This window comes from Otolemur garnettii, unplaced genomic scaffold (assembly GCF_000181295.1).
Source record: "Otolemur garnettii isolate 467f Iridium unplaced genomic scaffold, OtoGar3 scaffold00101, whole genome shotgun sequence".
NCBI classification, from domain to species: Eukaryota; Metazoa; Chordata; class Mammalia; order Primates; family Galagidae; genus Otolemur; species Otolemur garnettii.
In genome coordinates, this window is record NW_003852496.1 from 5,907,640 (window position 1) to 5,929,678 (window position 22,039).

At 55.6% G+C, this 22,039-nt stretch overlaps 1 protein-coding gene and 1 non-coding gene across 2 annotated transcripts in view; one reads left to right on the forward strand and one right to left on the reverse strand.

Moving 5' to 3' along the window:
- Nucleotides 1-3: 3 nt before the first annotated feature.
- The window catches only part of PLXND1 (plexin D1), a gene marked incomplete at its 5' end in the record, with an annotated part of 53,809 nt that continues 31,773 nt past the window's right edge, over nt 4-22,039 (forward strand). Inside the window, 5 exons of the mRNA XM_012809217.2 lie at nt 4-1,227; nt 17,717-17,893; nt 20,687-20,818; nt 21,127-21,227; nt 21,320-21,449. Of these exons, the coding sequence (XP_012664671.1) occupies nt 4-1,227; nt 17,717-17,893; nt 20,687-20,818; nt 21,127-21,227; nt 21,320-21,449 (1,764 nt within the window). The remainder of the gene's footprint in view (nt 1,228-17,716; nt 17,894-20,686; nt 20,819-21,126; nt 21,228-21,319; nt 21,450-22,039) is intronic.
- Nucleotides 18,761-18,867, reverse strand: LOC111727353. The gene has a single exon (XR_002774928.1). It is a non-coding gene; the product is annotated as a U6 spliceosomal RNA (small nuclear RNA).

Sequence of the window (22,039 nt, forward strand, 5' to 3'; positions counted from 1 at the left end):
CGGTGCCAGTTGCCGGTCCTGCTGCTGCTCCTGGGGGCGGCGCGGGTGGGAGCCCTGGAGATCCAGCGGCGGTTCCCCTCGCCCACGCCCACCAACAACTTCGCCCTGGACGGCGCGGCGGGGACGGTGTACCTGGCGGCCGTCAACCGCCTCTACCAGCTGTCGGGCGCCAACCTGAGCCTGGAGGCCGAGGCGGCCGTGGGGCCGGTGGCCGATAGCCCCCTGTGTCACGCCCCGCAGCTGCCCCAGGCTTCGTGCGAGCACCCGCGGCGCCTCACCGACAACTACAACAAGATCCTGCAACTGGACCCTGGCCAGGGGCTGGTGGTCGTGTGCGGTTCCATCTACCAGGGCTTCTGCCAGCTGCGCCGCCGGGGCAACATCTCAGCCGTGGCAGTGCACTTCCCGCCCGCCGCGCCGCCGGCTGAGCCCGTCACCGTGTTCCCGAGCATGCTGAACGTGGCGGCCAACCACCCGAACGCGTCCACCGTGGGGCTGGTGCTGCCACCGGCCGCCGGCGCGGGAGGCAGCCGCCTGCTGGTGGGCGCCACGTACACCGGCTACGGCAGCGCCTTCTTCCCGCGCAATCGCAGCCTGGAGGACCACCGCTTCGAGAACACACCCGAGATCGCCATACGCTCTCTGGATGCGCGCGGCGACCTGGCCAAGCTCTTCACCTTCGACCTCAACCCCTCCGACGACAATATCCTCAAGATCAAGCAGGGCGCCAAAGAACAGCACAAGCTGGGCTTCGTGCGCGCCTTCCTGCACCCGCCCGACCCGCCGCCGAGCGCACCGTCCTACGCGTACCTGGCGCTCAACAGCGAGGCGCGCGCGGGCGACAAGGAGAGCCAGGCGCGGAGCCTACTGGCGCGCATCTGCTTGCCCCGCGGCGCCGGCGGCGACGCCAAGAAGCTCACGGAGTCCTACATCCAGCTGGGCTTGCAGTGCGCGGGCGGCGCGGGCCGCGGCGACCTCTACAGCCGCCTGGTGTCCGTCTTCCCCGCACGTGAGCTGCTCTTTGCAGTCTTCGAGAGGCCCCAGGGGGCCCCCGCGGTCCGGGCGGCTCCCGCGGCGCTCTGCGCCTTTCGCTTCGCGGACGTGCGAGCTGCTATCCGCGCCGCGCGCACTGCCTGCTTCGTGGAGCCCGCACCCGACGTGGTGGCGGTGCTGGACAGTGTGGTGCAGGGCACCGGGCCAGCCTGCGAGCCCAAGCGCAATATCCAGGTATGTCCTCCAAATCCACTGGAAAAGGGCCCCGCAGGGTGAGCTCGCGGTGACTGGTTGGATTCCGTGCTGAGCAGGTCGAAGGTGTGAGTGTATGAGGATTCCAGCGCGCAGCAAGGATATGGGTGTCCCCCTAGAGGTATTACTGGCACCTGCATTGCGCAGGTGGGCACTTGTGAGGACTCGAGTGAGAGCTGGTTTACAGGTGTGCAACCTAGGTGTACTAGGAGGGGTCCAGTTTGCTACAGGTATCTCGGTGCTCACTGAAGAGGGCAGAGGGTGGGCATATAGCCCAGGTGTGCACGTGGGGTCGCAGGTGCATGCCTGCATGCCTGACCCAGGGTGTGTCTGGGAGGGCTGTGTGAGCCTGTCAGGCTAGTACTGGTTAGCAGACGCGTGGGTGGGCGTGGCAGAGGGGAACACAGGTGTGCATCAGAGCCTTGCGCCTGTGTGTGTGTTGGGGGGCAGCACGTGGAAGCAACAGGGGCGTGTGCACCAGCCCATGTGCCAGCAGGCCACGGCCTGCAGGAGTGCAGGGCGGACAGAGGAACCGCAAAGCTCAGGTGCCCCAAGGCAGCCCTGGTTGTGCACTTGGAGGTCTGTGGCAGGGGACGCTGATCTTTGGGAACCAGCAGGTACTCTGGGAAGACTGCACAGTTGGCAAACAAGTGGTTGCCTGAACCCAACTTTTATTCCCTCATTCAACAATTATTTGAGCACTTAGTGTGTACTAGGCCCCAGGAGTATGGGATCAACACTTACACTGTGGAGAACGGACTAAGTGTGTCACATGTCCTAACTTGGTTCTAGAAAAACTCTCTGAGGTAGGCTCTATTCTCATACTCATTATACAGAAGAAGTAGGCACAGAGAGGCTCAGTAATTTGCTCAAGATCACACAGCTGGGAACTGGCAGAGGTGGGCTTTGAATCCAGACTGTCTGGCCTTGCCTGTGCTCTTAATGCCGAGTCTTTGCTGCTTTCTGCACACAGAGCTCAGAGGGTGTGTGTGTGAGTGTATGTGCTGGGGGAGTCCCTGGCAGCTGGGGTGTACAAATGCCACAGTCAGGAGAATAGAGGAAGGTGGAAAGGGGCATTATGGGGGCCAGAGAGGGCCGAGGGGCTCAGGGAGGACTACAGAGTGGACAGGGTGGTCTGGAGCCAGGTGTCCGAGCCTGGGTTGGGCAGGGGAAGAGGAACAGCTGTGAGTATCAGTGTGTGTGTTGACCTTGGGGGCCTTGACACAGCGGTGCAGAGGGGACATAGTGCAGTTCCCCTCAAGGAAGTCCACCAGCAAGGGGTCACTTCTGTAGCCCTGGAAAGTAGGTCTTTTGGTCCCTATTTGTCACCTTGAGGAATGAGGTTCTGAAATGACACCTGGGCTTTGTCCACACTCTCCATCCTGGCCTGAGTCTGGGGAGCCCGTATCAAGCCCACAATTTGCCGTTCCTCTAGGGAGCCTGTTCCTCCCACAGCCAAATGCCCAACTCAGACTCTTGGTGACTTGGGAGCTGTCCTGGAGGTCCTGCCCGTCCCTCCTCTGTGGTCTTCAGGCTATGTAAGACTCTCAGGAGATTAATTCTTCCCCAGAGGATGTGCTGAACATTGGGGCTCTGAGAAAACGCAGATTCCTTCTCCCACAGTCAAGCTCCCATGGCTGCCCATAGCTGCCCACCACCCAGCCAGCCACCCGGAAAATAAAGGTCACAGTGCAAGAAGAGCAGACTGTCCAAGGGAGCAGCCCGACAGGGGTGGCTGCCCAGGCTGTATTGGGACATCCACAGTTCTCCTCCCCAGAGCTACATTCCCGGCAAGACTGGGTCTGGGCATCTCATGGCTGGGGGGTGTCTCAGGGCTGAAGGAGGGCAGTGGGGAGTGGAACCCTGCTCTGTAGCCACTGCTGAATGGAGGGAAGGCCCTATGGGGGCCGGGCTGAGGCCTGGACACCCTCTGGCCTCCCTCGGGCAGACCTAAGGCCTGGGTCGGGGCTCCTTGGTGTCAGCTGATCTGTGCCATTCCTCAGGCCAGCTACGGTTCTCCCCTCCCCCTCTGCTAAGAATTGTCCTGGTTCCCACGGTCCCTTGTCCCCAGCCTGGCCTGGTACAGTGACTCACCCTGCTGAAGGGGGCTGGGGCTTCCCTCTCCCTGTAGGATACAGGGATACAGCCCCAGGGGCAGAGTGGCCTCCTCTAAGACCAAGCATATACTCCCGGTTGAGGCCTCCCTCTGAGGCCTTCCTTAGTCACCCTCCCTGTGTTCTTCACACCTGTGTTCATCTTGTGACTGGCACTATCTCCCAGATGTGCCCCAGGCCCTGGATCTGGGCCTGTTGCATGGGTGAGTGTGAGGGAGGGACTTTAATTCTTGCTCCAGGCTGTTGCCAGCTCCCCAGTTATAGGTTAGGGACTTAGATTTTGCATCAGGCTGCCTGGGTTCGAGTCCTACTGTGTCATTGCCCAGTTTTGTGACCTTAGACAAGTACCTTAAACTCTCTGGGCATCAGTTTCTTCAACCTGTAAAATGGGGACAATAAAACAAATCCTCATGACAAAGGGTGATTTTAAGGACTAAATGAATTCATCAGTGTAAAGTGCTGGAAACTGCACACAGCCAGCACGGGGTAGGCATCAGTTGTTATTACTTCTTATTACTCTAGGGAACTATTAGCTTGGTCCTAGATAGCAGTGACCAAACTTGTTCTGCAGCAATAAAGACCCCACCATCTCCTTACTTCTAGCCCCAGATGGATACCTCCAAAAACTAAGCCCCTACCGTGTGCCCAGACCCATGCCATGTGCTGCGGGTCCCATGGTAACTTGATAGCATGTCTGCTTTTGTGGATGATGTGTACAAACAGAGGACAGATGTGTGGCCGGTGCTTGTAACACGTGGGACAAAGCTGTGAGGGGAGGACACAGGCAGAGGGGGTCCAGAGGAGGCATCTGGGGGAAGTGGGTGGGTGAGCAGAAGGTGGCCAGGTAGAGGCTGCAAGAGGAGAGGAAAGGGGTCCAGGTAGAGGGGACAGCCTGTGCAAAGGCCTGAACATAGCATGGAGCAAGGTGGGCTAGAGGAAGTGGGGACTGGGGTGTGTGGCTGGGCGAGTGGATTAGGAAATGCATGAGAAGGGCTGGGGGTGCAGGTGGGCTGTCTTGGAGATTCTGGACTTTATCCTGGAGACACGGGAGCCATGAAGGGTTTTAGCCAAAGGAGTGATGCTCTCAGTGAGGACATCAGTTTCCTCCTCTGCAGAGTGGCAGTGCTGATAGGAGCTCTGCCTCCCAGGAGTATTGTGGGGATTAAATGATAATACACACAAAGCTGTTAGCAGAGTGCTCGGTACACGCGTTTTTCATGACTGCAATTATTGTTAATATTATTTTAGGAAATCATAGGTAGGTAGTGAGAAGGAGAGATGGAAGCAGGGAGAGTGGTGGGGAGGCTGGTGCCACCTTCCGGGAAGCAATTCTGTCTGTTGGTTGCAAATATTTCTTGAACACTTATTGTGTGCCAGGCCCTGTGGTGGGACATAGGAATGGCCTTATTCTCTGGGGACATGGTAAGGGCATAGAGTGTGGCAGGTGGGTTCTGGACAGATTCAGGGAGTGGGATGCAGCCCCAATGGTGGGGACTAACAGGGTAGAGTGGCAGAAAGCTGCTGGAGTTGGGCCCAGCAACAGGGTAGAGGTGGGTGCCCATGGGGTGGGGACTGAGGCAGGGGTGGCTCTGAGGAGAGGGTGAGTTTGGTCTGGGGAGTCCCAGGGACCTAGACCCCCTTGCCCCCCAAGTCCTATCTTGCCTGACTTCTCTGGCACTCACTGGTCTGGATGGGGCTGCACCTGGAGACGTTTCCCTGCCTTTCCATCTGGTCTCCAGGGCTGCCTCACCTGCAGACAGGAGGCTTAGACAGCCCTCTAGAAACTCAACCTCCTGCCCCTACTTTTGGGGCCTCATAAGGGCCCCTGGACCCTGCCAGGAATCCCTCAAGCTGCGCATAGCTCCAGGGCACAGTTGCGGAGGCCTCTGCCTTTCCATTTCCCAGCTGGCAGGATGTGGCCCCTGCTTCCCCTTTAGGACAATGAAGGGCTCCCCTCCACCTTCCTTGAAGAGCACAAAGGGAGTTGCTGCTCAGGTGTGAGGTCAGAGGGAGAGCACCTCATTCCCCCAGCCCGGGAGGGCCCCAGCTTTGTCCCTGGTTGTTTTCAGCGTATTTCGGGCTGCTGGAAATCGTAAGAGTGAAGAAATCAGCCTCCATTGCGTGTTCATATCTCCCTTTTTTCACATAATAGCCTGAAGTGCAAGCAAGTTGGGAAGTTATCACATGCTGTTGATGGAGGAAACTGAGGCACAGAGTCACCCAGCAAGGTGGGGGCACCTGAGTCTAACTGGCTTCCCCAAATCTTTTTTCTCAACTTTTTTTTTTTTAGACAGAATCTCACTGTGTCGCCCCCTGGTAGAATGTTGTGGTGTCATAGCTCACAGCAACTTCATACTCTTGAGCTCAAGTGATTCTTTTGCCTCAGCCTCCTGAGTAGCTGGAACTACAGGTACCCGCCACAATGCCCGGCTATATTTTAGAGACAAGGTATCTCTGTAGCTGGTCTCCAACCTGTGAGCTCAGAGCAATCCACCTGCCTCGGCCTCCCAGAGTGCTGGGATTACAGGCATAAGCCACCATGCCCAGCCTCCTCAACTTTTGAATGACCATAATATGTTCATTTTTACATTTTTTTGAGTCAGGCTCCCAGCCTAGAGTGCAATGGTGCAATTCCATCTCATTGTAACCTCTAACTCCTGGGTTCAGGGGATCCTCTTGCCTCAGCCTCCCAAGTAGCTGGGACTACAGGCATGCCCCACCATGTGGGGCTAATTTCTTTTGTATATGTAGAAATGGGGTTTTGCTGTGTTCCACAGGCTAGTCTTGAACTCTTGGCCTCAAGCCATCCTCCCTCCTCAGCCTCCCCAATGCCAAGTTGTAGGCATGAGCCACTGCTGCCTGGCCAATATTTGTATTTTTAAAACAAAAGGAAAAGCAACAGGCAAATGCCAAAGCTGCTTTTTCAAGGTATCTTTTTATAGTAAAGGTGGAAAAAAAGCCCTCCGGCAGTTTTAAACTGGCAAGCGGTGGGTGGGTGCCCGTCGTCTTGTCAAGATGGCAGTTTTTTTGCACCAATTTAGGGGCTTAGATGCCAGGTGGGGGTGGAGGGAGAGAGAGCTTCCAAGATGGGCCTTTTACTTTCGGATTTTTGCTGGGAGCTGGGAACGAACTCCCCAAGCCCAAGAGTGGGAGCAGAGACACTTGGCTGGGTTTAGGAAAGGAGGTTTCAGCACGGTTGGTGGGGATGACCTTTTAGCCTAGAAAGGCGGACAAGGCTTGGGCCAGGAGACAGTTAACTCCCTGCCAGCCCTGAGAATGTCTCACTCCCAGGTACATGGGCGTAAAGCAGAATCCTGTTCTGCTGGCTGTGTGACCTAGGGGCAGCCATGCATCTTCTCTGAGCCTCACGCTTTCTCTTTACAAAACAGTTACTGCTGCCATCTGAGGATGTGGGGAGACTAAAACCTCACACCCAGAGCCCAGAAAGTGGCAGTGGAGATGTTAGTATGAGGATGTGGAAAAGTGTGCTCAGTCTCTGGAACGGCTGGCCATGCAGAGGGCACTCAGAGGAGGGAGTGTCTAGGCACTGGCAAACTGGGATGGATGGGTGACTGAGGAGAGTGGCAAGGCATGCCTGGTGCTGCCCCAGCCTCAGCAGCACTCAAAGGCAGGAAGACACGAGCTGAGGTGGGCAGAGCAGGCCCTGTGATGAGGCTGAGGCGTCGGGCTGAGTATCTGCTGATCCATGGCGGGTGTGAGAAGAGCAAGTGGCCTGTGGACTCTGGGCATGGAATAAAAACCATCACACCACTGAGCTTGCGAGCTGAGCAGCAGCACTCAGCCGGCACTGCATAGGCACCTACAGATTGGATTTCCTGGCTGTCCCCTCCATGGGTCAGGGATTTTATTATTATCTCCAGTTTACAGAAAAGGAAACTGAGCCCCAGAGGAGGGATAATGCTTGCCCTGGGTAACACAGCTGGTTAGTGGGAGTCGGGATCCGTAGCCAGGCTTTCTGGTCTGGTTGGTAGTGGCTCTCTACAGGGTTCCCTTTCCAGCCCAGCACTTTGTACAAAACCCTTTCTGTGATAGCACCTCAGAGCTGCAGTGACTCAGGCCCAGAATGGGGTGAGGCCGGTGGAGCATCTCCAGAGGCCAGGCCATAAGCTGGGGTGTGGACTGGCTGGTATGCCCTCCTAAGGAAGTTGGGGAGGCAGAAGGCACCTGGGCTCTGGAGGAGTGAGCCCTCTGGCCCTTTGGGTGTGCAAAAGAGAGATGTGGGCAGAATGTCCATGTGAATTATAACTTGACAGACCCCTTTCAAAATTGACAATGGGGTCCCACCCTCAGACTGGGACTATGCTGTGACTGGGGCAGGGCAGACCACCTCCTCCCCTCCAGGGCAGTGCCTCACTGTCCTGGTTCCCTAGGAGGGTGGATGGAACCTCTTTGTCATGACATGCTCACATTTCAGGACTTCCACATCAAGGCAGGCCCAGAGTGGTAGATGAGAGCAAGACCCTGGTGCCAACTCCCTTTATTCAAATCCTGCCTCTATACCTTTCCAGCTTGGGCACCTCTCTTAGCTTCTCTGGGCCTCCATTTTCCCCATCTGAATGGTGGGTCAGCACAGGCAGGAATGAGGCAGGACTCAGCAGAGGCCGTGTATGAGTCTGCAGCATCAGCTCCTATAGAATCTGCAGAGTCTGCTTTGCCCACCCGTGATGCTGGTTTCCGTGGTGATTAAGGAAACAGGCTGGTTTCCATATCCTGGTTGCTGCAGTGAGAGCAGGGACGGCGTATACGGAAAGGGGCAAAGGGCAGGTGCTCCCGGGCGTGAGGGGTCCCTTCTCCTTTCTGGGCCTCAGTTTCCCGACCTGAGTTAGGCTGTGGGATGGCAGGAAGCCTTTATTCTGTCAGCTCTTTACAAATGCACTTTATTTATATGGTGTGTTTGAATCTCCTCAGAAAGTGAATGGGATGAATATTATTTTGAGTCTACAGAAGGGGAAACCGAGTTCCAGAGAGGTTAGATGACTTTCCTGAGGTCACACAGCAGGCAAGGGGTGGAGCGGGCATCTGGCTCCTTGTCATCTTGGCTCCTTAGTCCTTACAAAATCATAGACTGAAGGGGTGTGAGTCATATGGGATGGGAAGGAGCGAATGAGTCCATTTTAAAGGTAAGGAAACTGAGACCCAGGGAATATCTGCCCTTGCTGCACCCCTGTGGGTAGTATGGGCTTCTCAGCCTGGTCCTGGGCTGGGCTCAGCCCCCACAGGAGTGAGTCCTGCCCCTAGGCCTACAGCTGTCTCCACCCTGGCTCACTAGAGTCCAGCACCTCCTTGGCAACATCTCACGCCTGGCCAGGCTCCGGACAGAGGACTCTTCAGAGCATGAGACTATGAGGCGAGGAGAGACTCAGCTGTGTTGACAGGCCCCAATAAGGATGAGTCAGACCCTGCCCCTATTCTCCCGGAACCCCCAGAGCAGCCAGGCAGGAAGTCATTGCAGCAGGTACGCCATGCCTGGTGCCACTCGTGGACAGCCTTGTCAGAGGGAGTCTGGGAAGGCTTCCTAGAGGAGGGGTGTTGAGCAGAACTTCGACTGCTGGGGCTGGGGATGGCATTTTAGGCAGAAGATGTAGCAGGAGCAAAGGCCTAGAGATTTGGAACATGGCTTGGGTGAGCAGGCAGAGATGAAGCTGAGAGTGTGCTGGGCCTTGCTATGGACCAAGGATTTGGATACTGTCCTATGAGCTGTGAGGAGCCAGCAAGGATTTGGGGAGAAGAGAGACATAGCTGATCTGGTTCCGGAAGGGATTCTGTGGCTGCTTGTCCCGCATTAGCCCTTCCAGGTGCTGGCAAGAGCCAGAGGCAGAGACTCTCCCCCAGAGCCCCTACTGTGGCTGGACCAGGTGACTCCCGAGGGCCTCTCCAGCTCTGACAACGGTGTGGGGATTGCCATGGAAACCAGCCGGTCCCCAAGTGGAGACAGACCCAGAAAGTCTTCTAGCCATTTTCATCCTTCCAAAGGCCATGTTTGGGCTGGGCTGAACCAAACAGGCCGCCTAGACAGGCGTCCAGTGGCTGGGCTCTGCACCGCCCACTCTCTGCTGATACTGGATGCCGCCAAGATCTGCTGGGCCAGGGAGGCCTCCCCGCCCCATCCACTGTCCTTTACCCTGAAACTCGATAAATCTTGCGCTGGAGGAGGGAGGAAGCTCGCAGCTCCATTACGAGGCCCAGCAAGGCCCCAGTGGGGGCGTTAATCATGTAGCACTTTATGCTCTGATCGGTAAATAATGGGGGAGCAGCGGGCAGAGGCCTTGGGGTGGAGGCCAGGTCCAGGAGGAGAGCCAAGAAGGATTGGTGGCCACCCCCACACCCTCTCTACCCTCTGCCACCATCTGTGTTTGAGGTGATTGAGCCTTCCAGGAGTAGCCACTGCCTTGGTGGGCCTCAGTTTCCCCAGCTTGCCCCCCAGGGCCTTTCCTGCTTCAAGAGGCTGATTTCCCAGCAGCTGTATGTGGCTGCTGATAGCAGCGGGTGGGGAGATTGTGGTTAAGGCGAGGACGCTGGAGCCAGCCCGCCTGCGTTTGAGGCTGGGATCTGGCTGTGCTGGCTGTGTATCCCCAGGCAAGTCGCCTCAACTCTTGGTGCTCAGTTGCTTGTGTTGTAAGGTAGCGTCAGCCCATCAGGGTGTGGTGGGCTTCGTGAGGTAGTACAGGTGGGTTGGGTGTATCTGCCAGTTACTGTCATTTGTATCTGCCAGTTACCGTCGTTTGTTGCTGATACCACTGTACTGTTATTCTGATAAACCTGCCCCTTCCCATCTGGACTGAACCTCAGAGCTGGTCTGTGAGCAGCCAGAGAGAGGGCTCATGCAAGCTCCATGTCCCCAGCACATGGGAGCCAGCCCACAGATGTTTGCTGAGGGCCCCAAGCTGCTGTGTCTATGATGACTCCAGGACCAGATGATTGGGGTTTCTTGAGGAGGGTGTTGCCTATGGCCAGGCACAAGCACCAGACCAAGACAAGGCACACATCCAGAAGGCCAGGGGCTAGGGAAGGGGTGTAAGCATGAATGACTGTCCAAGTCCTTCCAGGCCCAGGAGGATGGCCCGGGTTCTAGGAGAGGTAGCTGTCCCTCAGCTCCTGATCTGAATCCTTCCAGGGGCAGGAGCTGGAACAGAACCCATTCAGGGTGAGGAGGGAAGTACTCTGCCACCCCACCCCCCATTGGTCGCAGGGGGGGCAGGCAAGAGCCGCTGGCTGCCCAGCCCACACTGTGGCTCCTCTGGGACAGGGGGGAGGGGAGCGAGAAATGGGGCCAGGCTGGGCCGGAATGAGAAACAGCTTCAAGAAGGGGGAGCTGAGTGTCTGGGGGGCCTGCGTCCAGCTAACAAAACAATGGCTGCTTGAGTCAGCAGCTGTGGCGGGGGTTCCCAGGCAGCCGGAGCACAGCAAGCCTCGGCCAGAGCTCCTACCACTCTGTCCTGGGTGAGGGTGATGAGTCAGGGCCTCGGAGGCTTGACTTCAGGGAAATGGTGGAGTGGCTTGTCCCTGTCCTTGGGAGCCTGCATAGCTAGTTGGGAACATTGATTGAGCGCCTCCAGTGCTCGGTATTGAAGGCTGCTGTGAGCCCAGCCCTTTCTCGCAGCCCTATGTGGTGGGTGCCACTATTGTCCCCACTTCACAGATAAGGAGGCCAGGGTTCGGAGGGGTGGGGCATCCCACAGTGAGTGCCATGAGACTCAGCGTATCAGGAGCCTCCTTTTCCTCATCTCTAAGATGGGGACACCTCAAAAGCTTGTGTGGCTGGAGGGTCTTGCTGTGCACAGTGCCAGCACATAGTGGCCCCTCCACCCCCGGCCAGGCCTCTGACCTCAGCCTGGGGCCTGTCGCTCCAGCTGTGCCTCTTGCAGGTGGGCAGGCATCTCATGCCCTGGCCATGTGGTATCCCCCAGGGAGGCCTGGCTGGCTGGTTCACACAGCCCTTCCAGGTGGGGACCAGCTATCCTGCATGATCTCAAAGTCGTGGTGCTGGGTGAACCATCTCCTCCAGAGGGTCAGGGAAACTGAGGCAGGCCTGTCTGATATCCTGCAAGGATCCTCTAGAGCTGCTGTCCTTTGCCATTTGTCTGTTTCGTCCTGCCTGGTCTGGGCAGTCTAGGGCCAGCCAGGGAGTTGCCACACTCTGTGTTTCTGAGGAAGCCTCTACCCTCTCTGTGCCTTTGTTTCCCCTAAGCACTCCTCCAGACTGCTTTTCCTCTGTGGCGCAGGGCCAGTACTCCTGACTGTGGTTATTTGGCCTGCATGGCCATCCCCTCCCACTCTGGCCCCTCCAGGAAGCATCTTGGTCACCTGGGAGGTGCTGGTATTTCCTTTCTCAGCAACAGGCAGTTAGTTTCTTCCCTGGCATGGGGGCTGTTGCCAGAGGCCACCCAGAACCAAGTGCATGCTGCCCCCTCCCAGGTCTGGCCCACAGTAGGCCCCTGGCTTGTTCCATGCCTCAGTTTACCCTCAGTGAAGGTGTCATCTGGGTGGAACTCTAGTGTTCCACGAGGCAGCGTGTGCTGAAGTGGGAGGAAGGAAATTGGACTTGGGAATTACAGATGTGGCTTCAAATCCTGACTGGCCATGTGCCCACTGTTGGCCTGTTTGACCTTGAGAATACTGCCGCCTTTGACTCCTGGAGTGGCTGAAGAAGGGTAGAGGGAGGAGTGCTGCAGGGTAAAGGGATCGAGGGACTGACTGAGCTTTGTAGGAAACGATAATCCTGCAGGGTTTAGTGGCCCTTTTCTCAAGGCCTCCCACAGTCTGAGTTCCCTGCCTGGTCCTTGCTCGCACCCCCTCCTTGTCTGTAGGGCCTTCTCCAGCCCTGATGGCCGCAGGGCCTGCATTTGTTCAGGTCCTGGTCTTCAGAGGGCAACTGCTGAGCAAATGCCAAATCAGCCCACTCAAGGAAGCCCAGAGACACCAGCTCTACCTGGCTGTACCCTCTGAGGGAGGAGTTGGCCAATTCCAGGGTTCAGAGAGGCCACAGAGGTCAGAGCCTGATGGAGCAACACCTTGAGGTCCCAGGGACAAAGTTTGGGTTTAGGTTGAAAGCACTAGGGAACCACTGAAGGCTGTTGAGCTGCAGAGGGGATATGACCTGTTTTGTTTAAAAAAATAAACTTTTAACTTTGGAATAGTTTTAGATTCACAAGCAAGTTACAAAAGTACACTTCCTGCATACCTTTCCCCCAGTTTGCCCCATTGCTGTTGTCTTACCATTACCATGGACATTTGTCAAACTAAGACACCACCAATGGTTCTTTAAACTCCAGACTTTATTCCACAAATGTCCTCTTTCTTTTTCAAGCTCCCATGTTGCATTACACTTTGCAGTTTTAAAAGCTCCCTCATCTGCTCTGGAGGATAAATGGGAGAGGACTGTGCTTCAGGAGGCATTGGGGGCTGGAGGCAGCCCAGGCCCTGGCCAGGGCGTGGTGAGCTGCAGCCAGCCACCCTGCAGTCTTAATACCCAAAAGCGATTGTGTGCTTTCTGCTCCCTGGCAAGAAAGCCTGACTTTCCCGGGGTCATAAACAATCAAAAACTCCAGGCAGGAAGGTGCCCTCACTTCTCAAGTACAAAGCCCCAACAGCCGGTATGGTAGCTGTGCAGTCTATACCTGGGAGGGAACTACTGGATTTTGCAGCCTGCCACAGTGCCCACCATTATTGCCCAATCCTCTTCAGAGTGCCACATGTGGTGGGACTGAGGCTTTGTGGGGTCTGTGGGCAGGATGTGAAGCCTGAGAGTCTGAGCTCTTGAAGCTCTCTCCCTCCACCTGGCTTCCTGGGGAGGGAAAGTCAACACAATTACAGTTGGTAGTAAAATCAATATGTCAGAGTTTTAATGTGAGAGTGGGCAGAGCTGAGCTTTGGCCCCAGGAGGCAGCCAATTGGAGAGGGAGGGGGCCTCCTGCTGTCAGAAAAAAGCTGAAATCAGTGGCCATTGTTCATCCCACTTTAGAGACAGATAGACTGAGGTTCTCAGAGGAACCAAAACTAGCAGCCAGGTGTTGCCTGGGCCTGAACACCCACCTCCCCTGTGTTGCCAAACATGCTGTAAGCACATACGTGGCCCATAGTTACCCCTCAGTTCTCTAGCACCCATCATGGCCATGTTACTCTCAGTTACTCAGCTTGCAAAGGAAGTGGCTGAATACAGTCATTCACACTTTAGTCAAAATTAGTTTCATTTAGTAAACACCCTGGAGAAGCTCATTCATATGCTATAATGATAAATGTGAAAGTGGTGGCCAGCACAGTGCCATCCTGGGGAGGAGGAGATTTTTTTCAAGCCACATCTTGAAGGCTGTCTAAAAATTTGCTGCTTAGGCACTCCTAAAACAGTGTGGGTCCAGACAAGGAGGACTGAAGTGCCCAGGGAAGTACCATTGGCTCAGAGGGGTAGAATGGTCATTGGCTGGGTGAACAGCATTTACAAAGGTGCAGGGGTCCCCGCAGGAAAGTGTGGGCATGTTTGAGGACCTGCAGAGATGGGTGTGGCAGGGGCAATGAGTGGGGTGGAGGGAAGAACCTAGATCAGAGCCCTGAGCAGTTGGGAGGAGCTGGAGCACAAAGGCTTTGAATGCCAGACTAGAGAGCTGGTGCTTGATCCTGAGGACATTCAGAGCCGGGTTTCATCAAGGAGGGGCTGACCAGCTTCGTGCTGGAGAAAATAGCTCTTGCAGATTGGAGGGGGCTGCTGGGATAGTCCAGCTCTCCCCTGCTCTCAGGGGAATTTGAGTTTTGAAAGACCCATCCTAAGTCAGACGGGGAGGAGGGTGGTGCTTGTGGAGGAATTTCAGGCAGTGTGATGGGGTCAGGGTGGTATTTTGGACCCATGGAGTTAACTGCCCCTGGAGACCAAGTTCGGCTGAGGCCAGGCTTAGGACAGGTCTCTGAAATCCCTGTCCCCTGCAGGACCAAGAAGGGGCCACTTATACCCCTCCCCCAAGGGGCACATTTCCCACTGGGCCAGGCTTCCGTTGTTCTGAGCCACTTCGCAGCCTTGTGATTTCCCCTGGCAGTTGGAAAGCCAGCTTCCCCATCAGAGACATGTCATCTGGAGCCGCCGATGGCTTACTTCTCCTTTAAAAAAAATTTTTTTTTTAATTTTATTTTTAGGATCAAAAAAAAAAAAAAAGTTGGGGGAAAGGTTTTTTAGAAAATTCCTTCGGTGCAGAATTAATGGCTTGTGAACATCAGGGCGGGCAGCAAGGGGGGGCCGCGTTCCCAGCGTGCTCCCTCCTCCCCCTGCTGCCCTGGCCCATGGATCACCCCAGCTGGGCGCCTGCTCCAGCTTTTCCCAGGACCCCCAACCCTGGCTGGGCGGGGATCCTCATCACAGGGCCCCGGGCAGAAAACCCCGACGACGTTGTCATCCAAGGCCTGCCAGTCTCCCTTCTCAGAACCCATATCCCCTGGAGAAAGGATCACAATTTAAATTTTAAAAACAACTTATTTTTTAGTGATACAAGTAATCTAGATTTAGTGAACCCTTAGGAAAAGTTCCTCCCAGCTGCAGTGAGCCCACCTCACCTTCACCCTGCCGCTAAAGGGTTGCTCAGGGCAGGAGCCAGGTCCGGGAGCTGCAGCTGGAGGGGTAACTCCACACCCACTTTCCGGGGCTGTCTTTAACTTGGACACACACAGGATGAAGTCAGGTAGGTTAGGGCTGGAGCGGAAGGAGAAGCAGGACCACTATGTGACAGTGTGGGGAGTGGACTCCAAGCAGAAGGGGCAGCAAAGACAGGACCCAGCCATGATGCCTGGTGCCCAGCAAAGTGGACCTTGAGGGGGCAGGGGGCTAGAGTCAGAAGTTTGGTCATACCTAGCCAGGTGGGAGGATTTAGGGTTCAGAATTTTTTCTGAGTGTCCTGAAAAACCGCTGGAAGGCTCTAAGCAGGGGATAGTTCCTTTGCATTTTTGAAGGGCTCATTTGGCAGCTATGTTTTGTTTTGTTTGTTGGCTCAGGCAACAGTGCCGTGGCCTCAGCCTAGCTCATAGCAAACTCTAACTCCTAGGCTAAAGTGATCCTCCTGCCTCAGCCTCCTAAGTAGCTGGGACTTCAGGCTCCCACCATAACACCTGGCTTAGTTTTTCTATTTTTACTAGAGATGGGCTTTCTTAAAACTCCGGAGCTCAAGTGATCCTCTTGCCTTGGCTTCCCAGAATGGTAGGATTATAGGGGTGAGCCACTGCGCCCAGCCTCTGGCACTTATATTTGGGATGGAAAATGTCCGGGACAAGAGGGGACCTGGGAGAGCCATCCAGGTGAGAGGATCCCATCTGGAGGCATTTTATTGTATAATAATGATATTAGCAAGAATCATGTCTGAAACACAATAGCCTCAGCTAACACTTCTGGGCACTTACCATGGGCCATGCACTGTGTAAGTACTTTACAACAAATTCTCTCATCCCAGCAACTTGGAAGGCCAAGGTGGGAGGATTGCTTGAGGCGAAGTCCCTATTTCTATAAAAAATAAAAACAATAAGTGGGGTGTGGTAGTGTGCACCTATGGTCCCAGCTACTCGGGAGACTGAGTTAGGAGGATCACTTCAGCCAAGGAATTGGAGGCTGTGGTGAGGGCCACTGTATGGCAGCCTGGGTGACACAGGGAGATTCTGTCTCTAAAAAGCAAAACAAAACGTATCATCTCATCCCAGCCGCTACACAGGTAGGTCCTGTAGATGGACTCATCTTACAGTTAAGTAAACTGAGGCTCAGAAAAGTGAAGTGACTTGCCCAGGTCTCCCACATTCATCCATTAGAAGACAATCCCTTCATGGGTTCTGGTCCAGGGCACTCACAGTCCCACTCCAGGCTCAGGGATTGGCCTCTCAGGACATGCAGGGAAAGAGCCCAGCCTAGAAGCCCACTGGTCCTCAACTATGTTTATTTATCCAAAGACAGAAAACCCATTATTTATTGTCTTTTAAAAAGCAGCTGAACATTGCAACCAGATGAGTACATCGTCAGTAGTTAAGATCTGCAAAAAACACAGACAAGAAATTTAAAAAGAGAAATCTCTCCGATGCTTCACCTTACAGATGGTTCTGATGCCTCCCTGAGTCCTTGCTCAGAGCCTTTGATGTCCAGGTATAACTGAGGTGTGGGCTCATGTAGGCTGTCAGGCCCTGCAGCTAGCAATCTTCCCCTCTGAGCCTCAGTTTCACCTAATAGGGCTGCCAGGATTCCCAGAGTTGATGCACTGGCCTGGGATTACACTGGCAGTGTAATTTCCCATTGACATAGCCTATTATTATGTTTACTGTCATGATCACTTATGCACCAGTTTTGCCTGAATAGCGTTACATCTGGTGACTTTTCTCTTAATTGATATGGGCTTATGGTGTCACCAGGGGTGGGGGCTGCTCTCCTGGACTCTGAGCTATAATGTACATACTCAATACCGCAGACACCAGGATAGGTCCCTTGTTCATGCTTCTGCACCACCTCGTGCCTGCACTTGCGTGGATTTGCACACGTGCTATCTCAGAGGCGCTTCCTAGAGACCTGTTTTATACTTTTGTGCAAATTGTGTGAGGAAATTTGAAAGTTCTAACAAGATGCAGGAAAAGGCAGGGAAGGCTGGAGCAGGTTCAGGAATAGCCAGGGACCAGGGTCCCCTCCCTCAGCTGTTGGGATCCCAATAGCTGGGGCTGGAGGGCGTGGCCAGCACTGGGCCAACATGGGCATAGCACTTGGGCACATCTGGCCTTAGTTTGACCCCTGTCATGTGGGCAGATGAAGGATGAGTGGTTGGGGAAGGATGGGGGCTCAGCATAGGGACACTTGTGAGCTGCAGGGGCTGAGAGTGGTGGTCCAGAGGTCAGGGTGGCAGGAGGAGAGCCCGTGGTTGCTGTGGACACACAGACCCAGCCAGGGCTATAGGAAAACAGCCAAGGCAGAAGGGACGCCTCTTGGGTGTCAGCAGGTAAGTTAAGGCAGACAAGGACCTCAAATAATCTGCCTGAACTCCTCTGCCCTGCCTGTTGTGATGAGCTAGGAGGGTCAGCTCCAAGGCGTAGGGGTATAGATGTCACCCTTTCTGACTTCCCTTACCTCCTAAAAGTCGAGACTGACCTTGTTCCCTCACTGCTGTTCTTACCTCCCTCACACGTACCTCGAATGTCATCTCTTCTGGATAGTTGGGCCAGTCCTGGGGTTGTGGAAAGGGTCCCAGTTGTGTTTGGGGCTCAGCCCAGAGCTGGGAATGTGAAGTAGGAGCAAGACTTGAAAGCTCTGATGTCGCGGTTTTAGATATTAACGGATTGTGTGGGCAGGGAGCCAAAGAAGAGAACGGAGGAGGTCTGATGTGCTGTTCCTCTTCTAGCTGCAGCAGGAGCAGCTGGACTGTGGTGCCGCCCACCTGCAGCACCCGCTGTCCATCCTGCGGCCCCTAAAGGCCACGCCCGTGTTCCGAGCCCCAGGCCTCACCTCCGTGGCCGTGGCCAGCGTCAACAACTACACTGCCGTCTTCCTGGGCACGGTCAATGGGAGGCTTCTCAAGGTAGGCCGGGCTGGAGTGGGCCAAGGCCATGTAACCTCTACAAATCCAGTTTGATTTTTGTTCCTCCTGTCTGCCTAGCATGTCACGGTTTACAAAGCATTTTTCACATCTGTTTTCCCCACTGTTGCCCCTAAGTGGGGTATGGCCTGGAAACCAGGGAGTCCGTGGCTCAGAGAGGGCCCTTCTGTGAGGGTTTCTAGGACTGGGGCTTTGAAGCAATATGGATCTGAGTCCAAGTGTCCTCCTCTGTCACTTGCTGGCCTTTTGACCTTGGGCAACACACTTCTCTCTCTGGGCCTCAGTTTTCCCATCTGTTAGGGGCTATAAGCTCTTGTGGGGCTTGATGGAGTACAGACCACCTCCTGGTAAGCAGAGCTGTCCTCTGTATCTCCTCCCCAACCCTGCCAGCCACCCCTCCCCAAAGTGACTAGTTTCTGGACTTTATAATACCCTGGCCCCTGTCTCTGAGATTTCCAAAGCTGGGAAGGGGTGCACAGAATCAGATTTCCCTCCTCTGGGGTCTGGGCTGGGCCCTCAGGTGAAGCCTTGTTCCTACCCCCACCCTAGCCACCTCTCACCCCTCCTCGTTGGGAAGGTCAGCTGCTCCGTTTGTGCACCAGGCCAGCCTAATTGACTCAGATCTGATAATCCAATTCCTCTCAGCTGCCTGGGCAAACACCCTGCTGCCTGGGGGTGGGGATTAGAGTCCCCACTGGCCTGGCCCCAGGACCCCACAGCAGCAGTGGGGGAGAGCAAGGAGGTGGGGCTTGGGGTTCGAGGTTCTGAGACGGAGGTGGCAGTGGTCCATGGAGCTCATGTTTTGGGGCCAGATACTTTTTTTTTTTTGCAACATGAGAACACATTTAAAAAAATATGGAACGCTTCATGAATTTGCATGTCATCCTTGCACAGGGGTCAGGCAAATCTTCTTTGTATCGTTCCAATTTTGGTATATGTGCTGCCGAAGCAAGCACGGGGCCGGATACTTTAATTGGGCTCCTGGCTCTGCCACTCCAGCTCTGACCCAAGGGCGGTTTCTTCTGTCCTCTGAGTCTTGTCTGTTCTGGGGAAGATGAGCTGGGATGCCTGGAACTTGTTAGGGCCTCCTCCACACCCACCCATGAAGCGGCAGTTGTCAGGCACCCACTGTCTACCCAGGGTCTCCAAGGGTGCGGGCACGTCATGGGCATCATCTCATTTAATTCTCAGGGGTTAAATGAGGGAGGCAGGGGTGTGAGCCCCAGGTCACAGGTGGCCCTTGAGGCTCTGAGAGGGGAAATGACTGCCCCTAGATCTCACAAGAGATGGGGTTGAATCCAGGTCCAGCTGGCCCAGAGCCCACCCTGTGCTTCAGTCTGGAACCTCTTCCCCTCTGCCCTGCTCAGGGTGCTGTCTGTCCTGTCACCTCGTCACTGCTCCCGGTTTAATGGCAACACTCAGCCCAGGCCTCAGAGCACAATAGGTGCCTAATAAGTGTTTGAAGGAGTGGAAATGAGTTGAGAGTCTGCTGATTACCTGGAGGTGGGAGGTGAAGTGGGGGCAGTGGCCTGATCTGCCAGGCTCTGCCAAGAGACCACGTGGGAGGAGGGATGTCTCAGGCAGGGACAAAGCCTGGGGAGAGAAAGTGTGTGGCGGGCTTCTGGGCCACATCTGCTTGTTACTAGAAGGAGAGTGGAGAGGAATATTCCGGAAGGGAGCATAGCACAGGCAAAGGCTATGCTCCCTTTGGTCAGGTCTCCCACTTTGCCTGTGCTATACTCCCTAAGGCCTGGGGGCTGGAATCTGTGAGTGGAGAGGCTGGGGGGAATGGGTAATTTAGGGTCAGATCATCAGGGCCTTGAATGCCAGAACAAATTTATTCTATAAGCAGAAGAGAGTCACTAAGGGTATTGGAGCCTGGAGAGAGAAAGGTGAGGGGGCAGGAAGCTCTAGGGAGCTGACTCAGGGAGATATCTAGACCACTGGCCCCCACTTTGAGACCTTCAGACCCAGGGCTCTCAGGGCCTTGAGAGGTCTCAGGGGAGGACAAGCTTGGGAATAAGTGGGGTCAGGTGAGAAGGGGCAGAGTTTGATGGTCATTGCCAGACCTTAGGAAGATATGTAGAGGGTCCTCCAAGCCTGAGAAGCTTCAAGGCCCCAGCTAGTCCTGATCTTCCTCCTCCCTAAACCTTGACACCCCACAGCCCTCAGCCTCAGCCTTGAACTTGGGTCAGACAAGCCTGGATTTACATCATCGTAGCCCTGGCGATTCTTCATATGGTGACTCTTGCCAAATCCTTTGGCCCCTTTGGGCCTCAGTTTCCTCATCTGTGAAATGGATGTGAGAGGAGAGGGATGAGGCCCACCCCGCCAGGGCATGGCCTACATCTCATGTAGATGTAGGTGCCTTCATTAGCCCCATTAGCTCAGGAAAAAGGCCGAGGGGGAGAAGTGCCACTTAGACATTTGCACAGCTCGTAAACCTCAAAACCAGAACTCAACCCCAAGTCCCTGCTCTTAGCCATGACCCCAAACAGTCTCCCAGAGAATGGTCTATGAACTGTAAAGCTCATGCATATTCACAGAGTGAGAGGTGCCAGGAGGATGTCCCTGGTGAGGCACAGCAGAGGCAAGGGTGTAGAAGCAGGACCCACCACCCTCCCGTCTGGGCCTGCCGTTTCCCACCACTCCTGGCTGGGCCTGAGACGGGATAGGGGAGGCCCCAGGCGTGGGTCAGGTTCTCCTGTGTTTGGCCCCTCCCCGCTGTGGGCACCTCCTGGCGCACCCTCACCCTGACTTCCGCCACCCCCACAGATCAGTCTGAACGAGAGCATGCAGGTGGTGAGCAGGCGGGTGGTGACGGTGGCCTATGGGGAGCCTGTGCACCACATCATGCAGTTTGACCCAGCAGACCCTGGTTACCTTTATCTGATGACGTCCCATCAGGTAAGGCCAGAGCCTCAGCCTGCCTGGGACTCCACACGTGCTGAGCTCTCCTACTTGCCTGGCCCTTGCACACGCTGTCCCTGTCCCACCCCCCACCGGGAGCAGCCTCCTTCCCATCCCCTGCATCTGCTGACTCTGCCTTGCCCTCCACCTCCCAGCACAGCCCTGCCCTCCACCAGGAAGCCTTGTCTCCCACGTCTCCCATTATGGGGCTGAGCCTCTCATGGCGCTTGTCCTGCTGACCCTACTGCCTCCCTGAGGGAGGAGCCAGCAGCCCCATTCAGCTGGGCCCTTGCCTCTGCTCCCAGATGGCCAGGGTGAAGGTTGCTGCTTGCAATGTGTACGCCACCTGTGGGGACTGTGTGGGTGCGGCGGACGCCTACTGTGGATGGTGCGCCCTGGAGACACGGTGAGGGGACAGCAACAGCAGTCGTGGCTGCCGGGAGGGCAGTGGTGGGCAGGAGGAGCTGACCGGGTGTTGACCCTGTGGTGTCGCTCCAGGTGCACCCTGCAGCAGGACTGTGCCAACTCCAGCCAGCAGCATTTCTGGACCAGCGCCAGCGAGGGTCCCGGCCTCTGTCCCTCCATGACTGTCCTGCCTGCTGACATTGATGTGCACCGAGAATACCCAGTGAGTCTCAGAGGAGGCAGGACCCAAACTGGGCTGCAGAGCTGGAGCTTCCCTTAATCCAGCACCCAAGCCCCAGGACGTGGAGGCTCCTACCTGTAGTGTCCAGGGACCTGGAGGCAAATAATGAGAACGTGACAATGATTAGGTCTTCCTGAGCACTGAGGGAGTGCCAGGCATGTGCTGTATGCATGGGGTCCACCTGTTCAGCTTTGCACGACCCTGTGAAGTAGGTGCCCTTAACACCTGCACTTTGCAGGGGATGAAGCCGAGGCCCAGAGGATAAATGGCTTGCTGCAGATGGCACAGCTAGGGAGTGCAGAGTTGGAATTGGAACTCAGAGGGGTTTGTTTCAGAGTCCCAGAGGGAGGGGGCCAGTTAGGAATGGGAGGAGAGGCTCAGCACCTGTGGCTCAAGCGGCTGGGGTACCAGCCACATACACCTGAGGTGACCGGTTCGAATCCCGGGCCCGCCAAACAACAATGACGGCTGCAACCAAAAAACAGCCGGGCGTTGTGGCGGGCGCCTGTGGTCCCAGCTACTTGGGAGGCTGAGGCAGGAGACTCGCTTGAGCCCAGGAGTTGGAGGTTGCT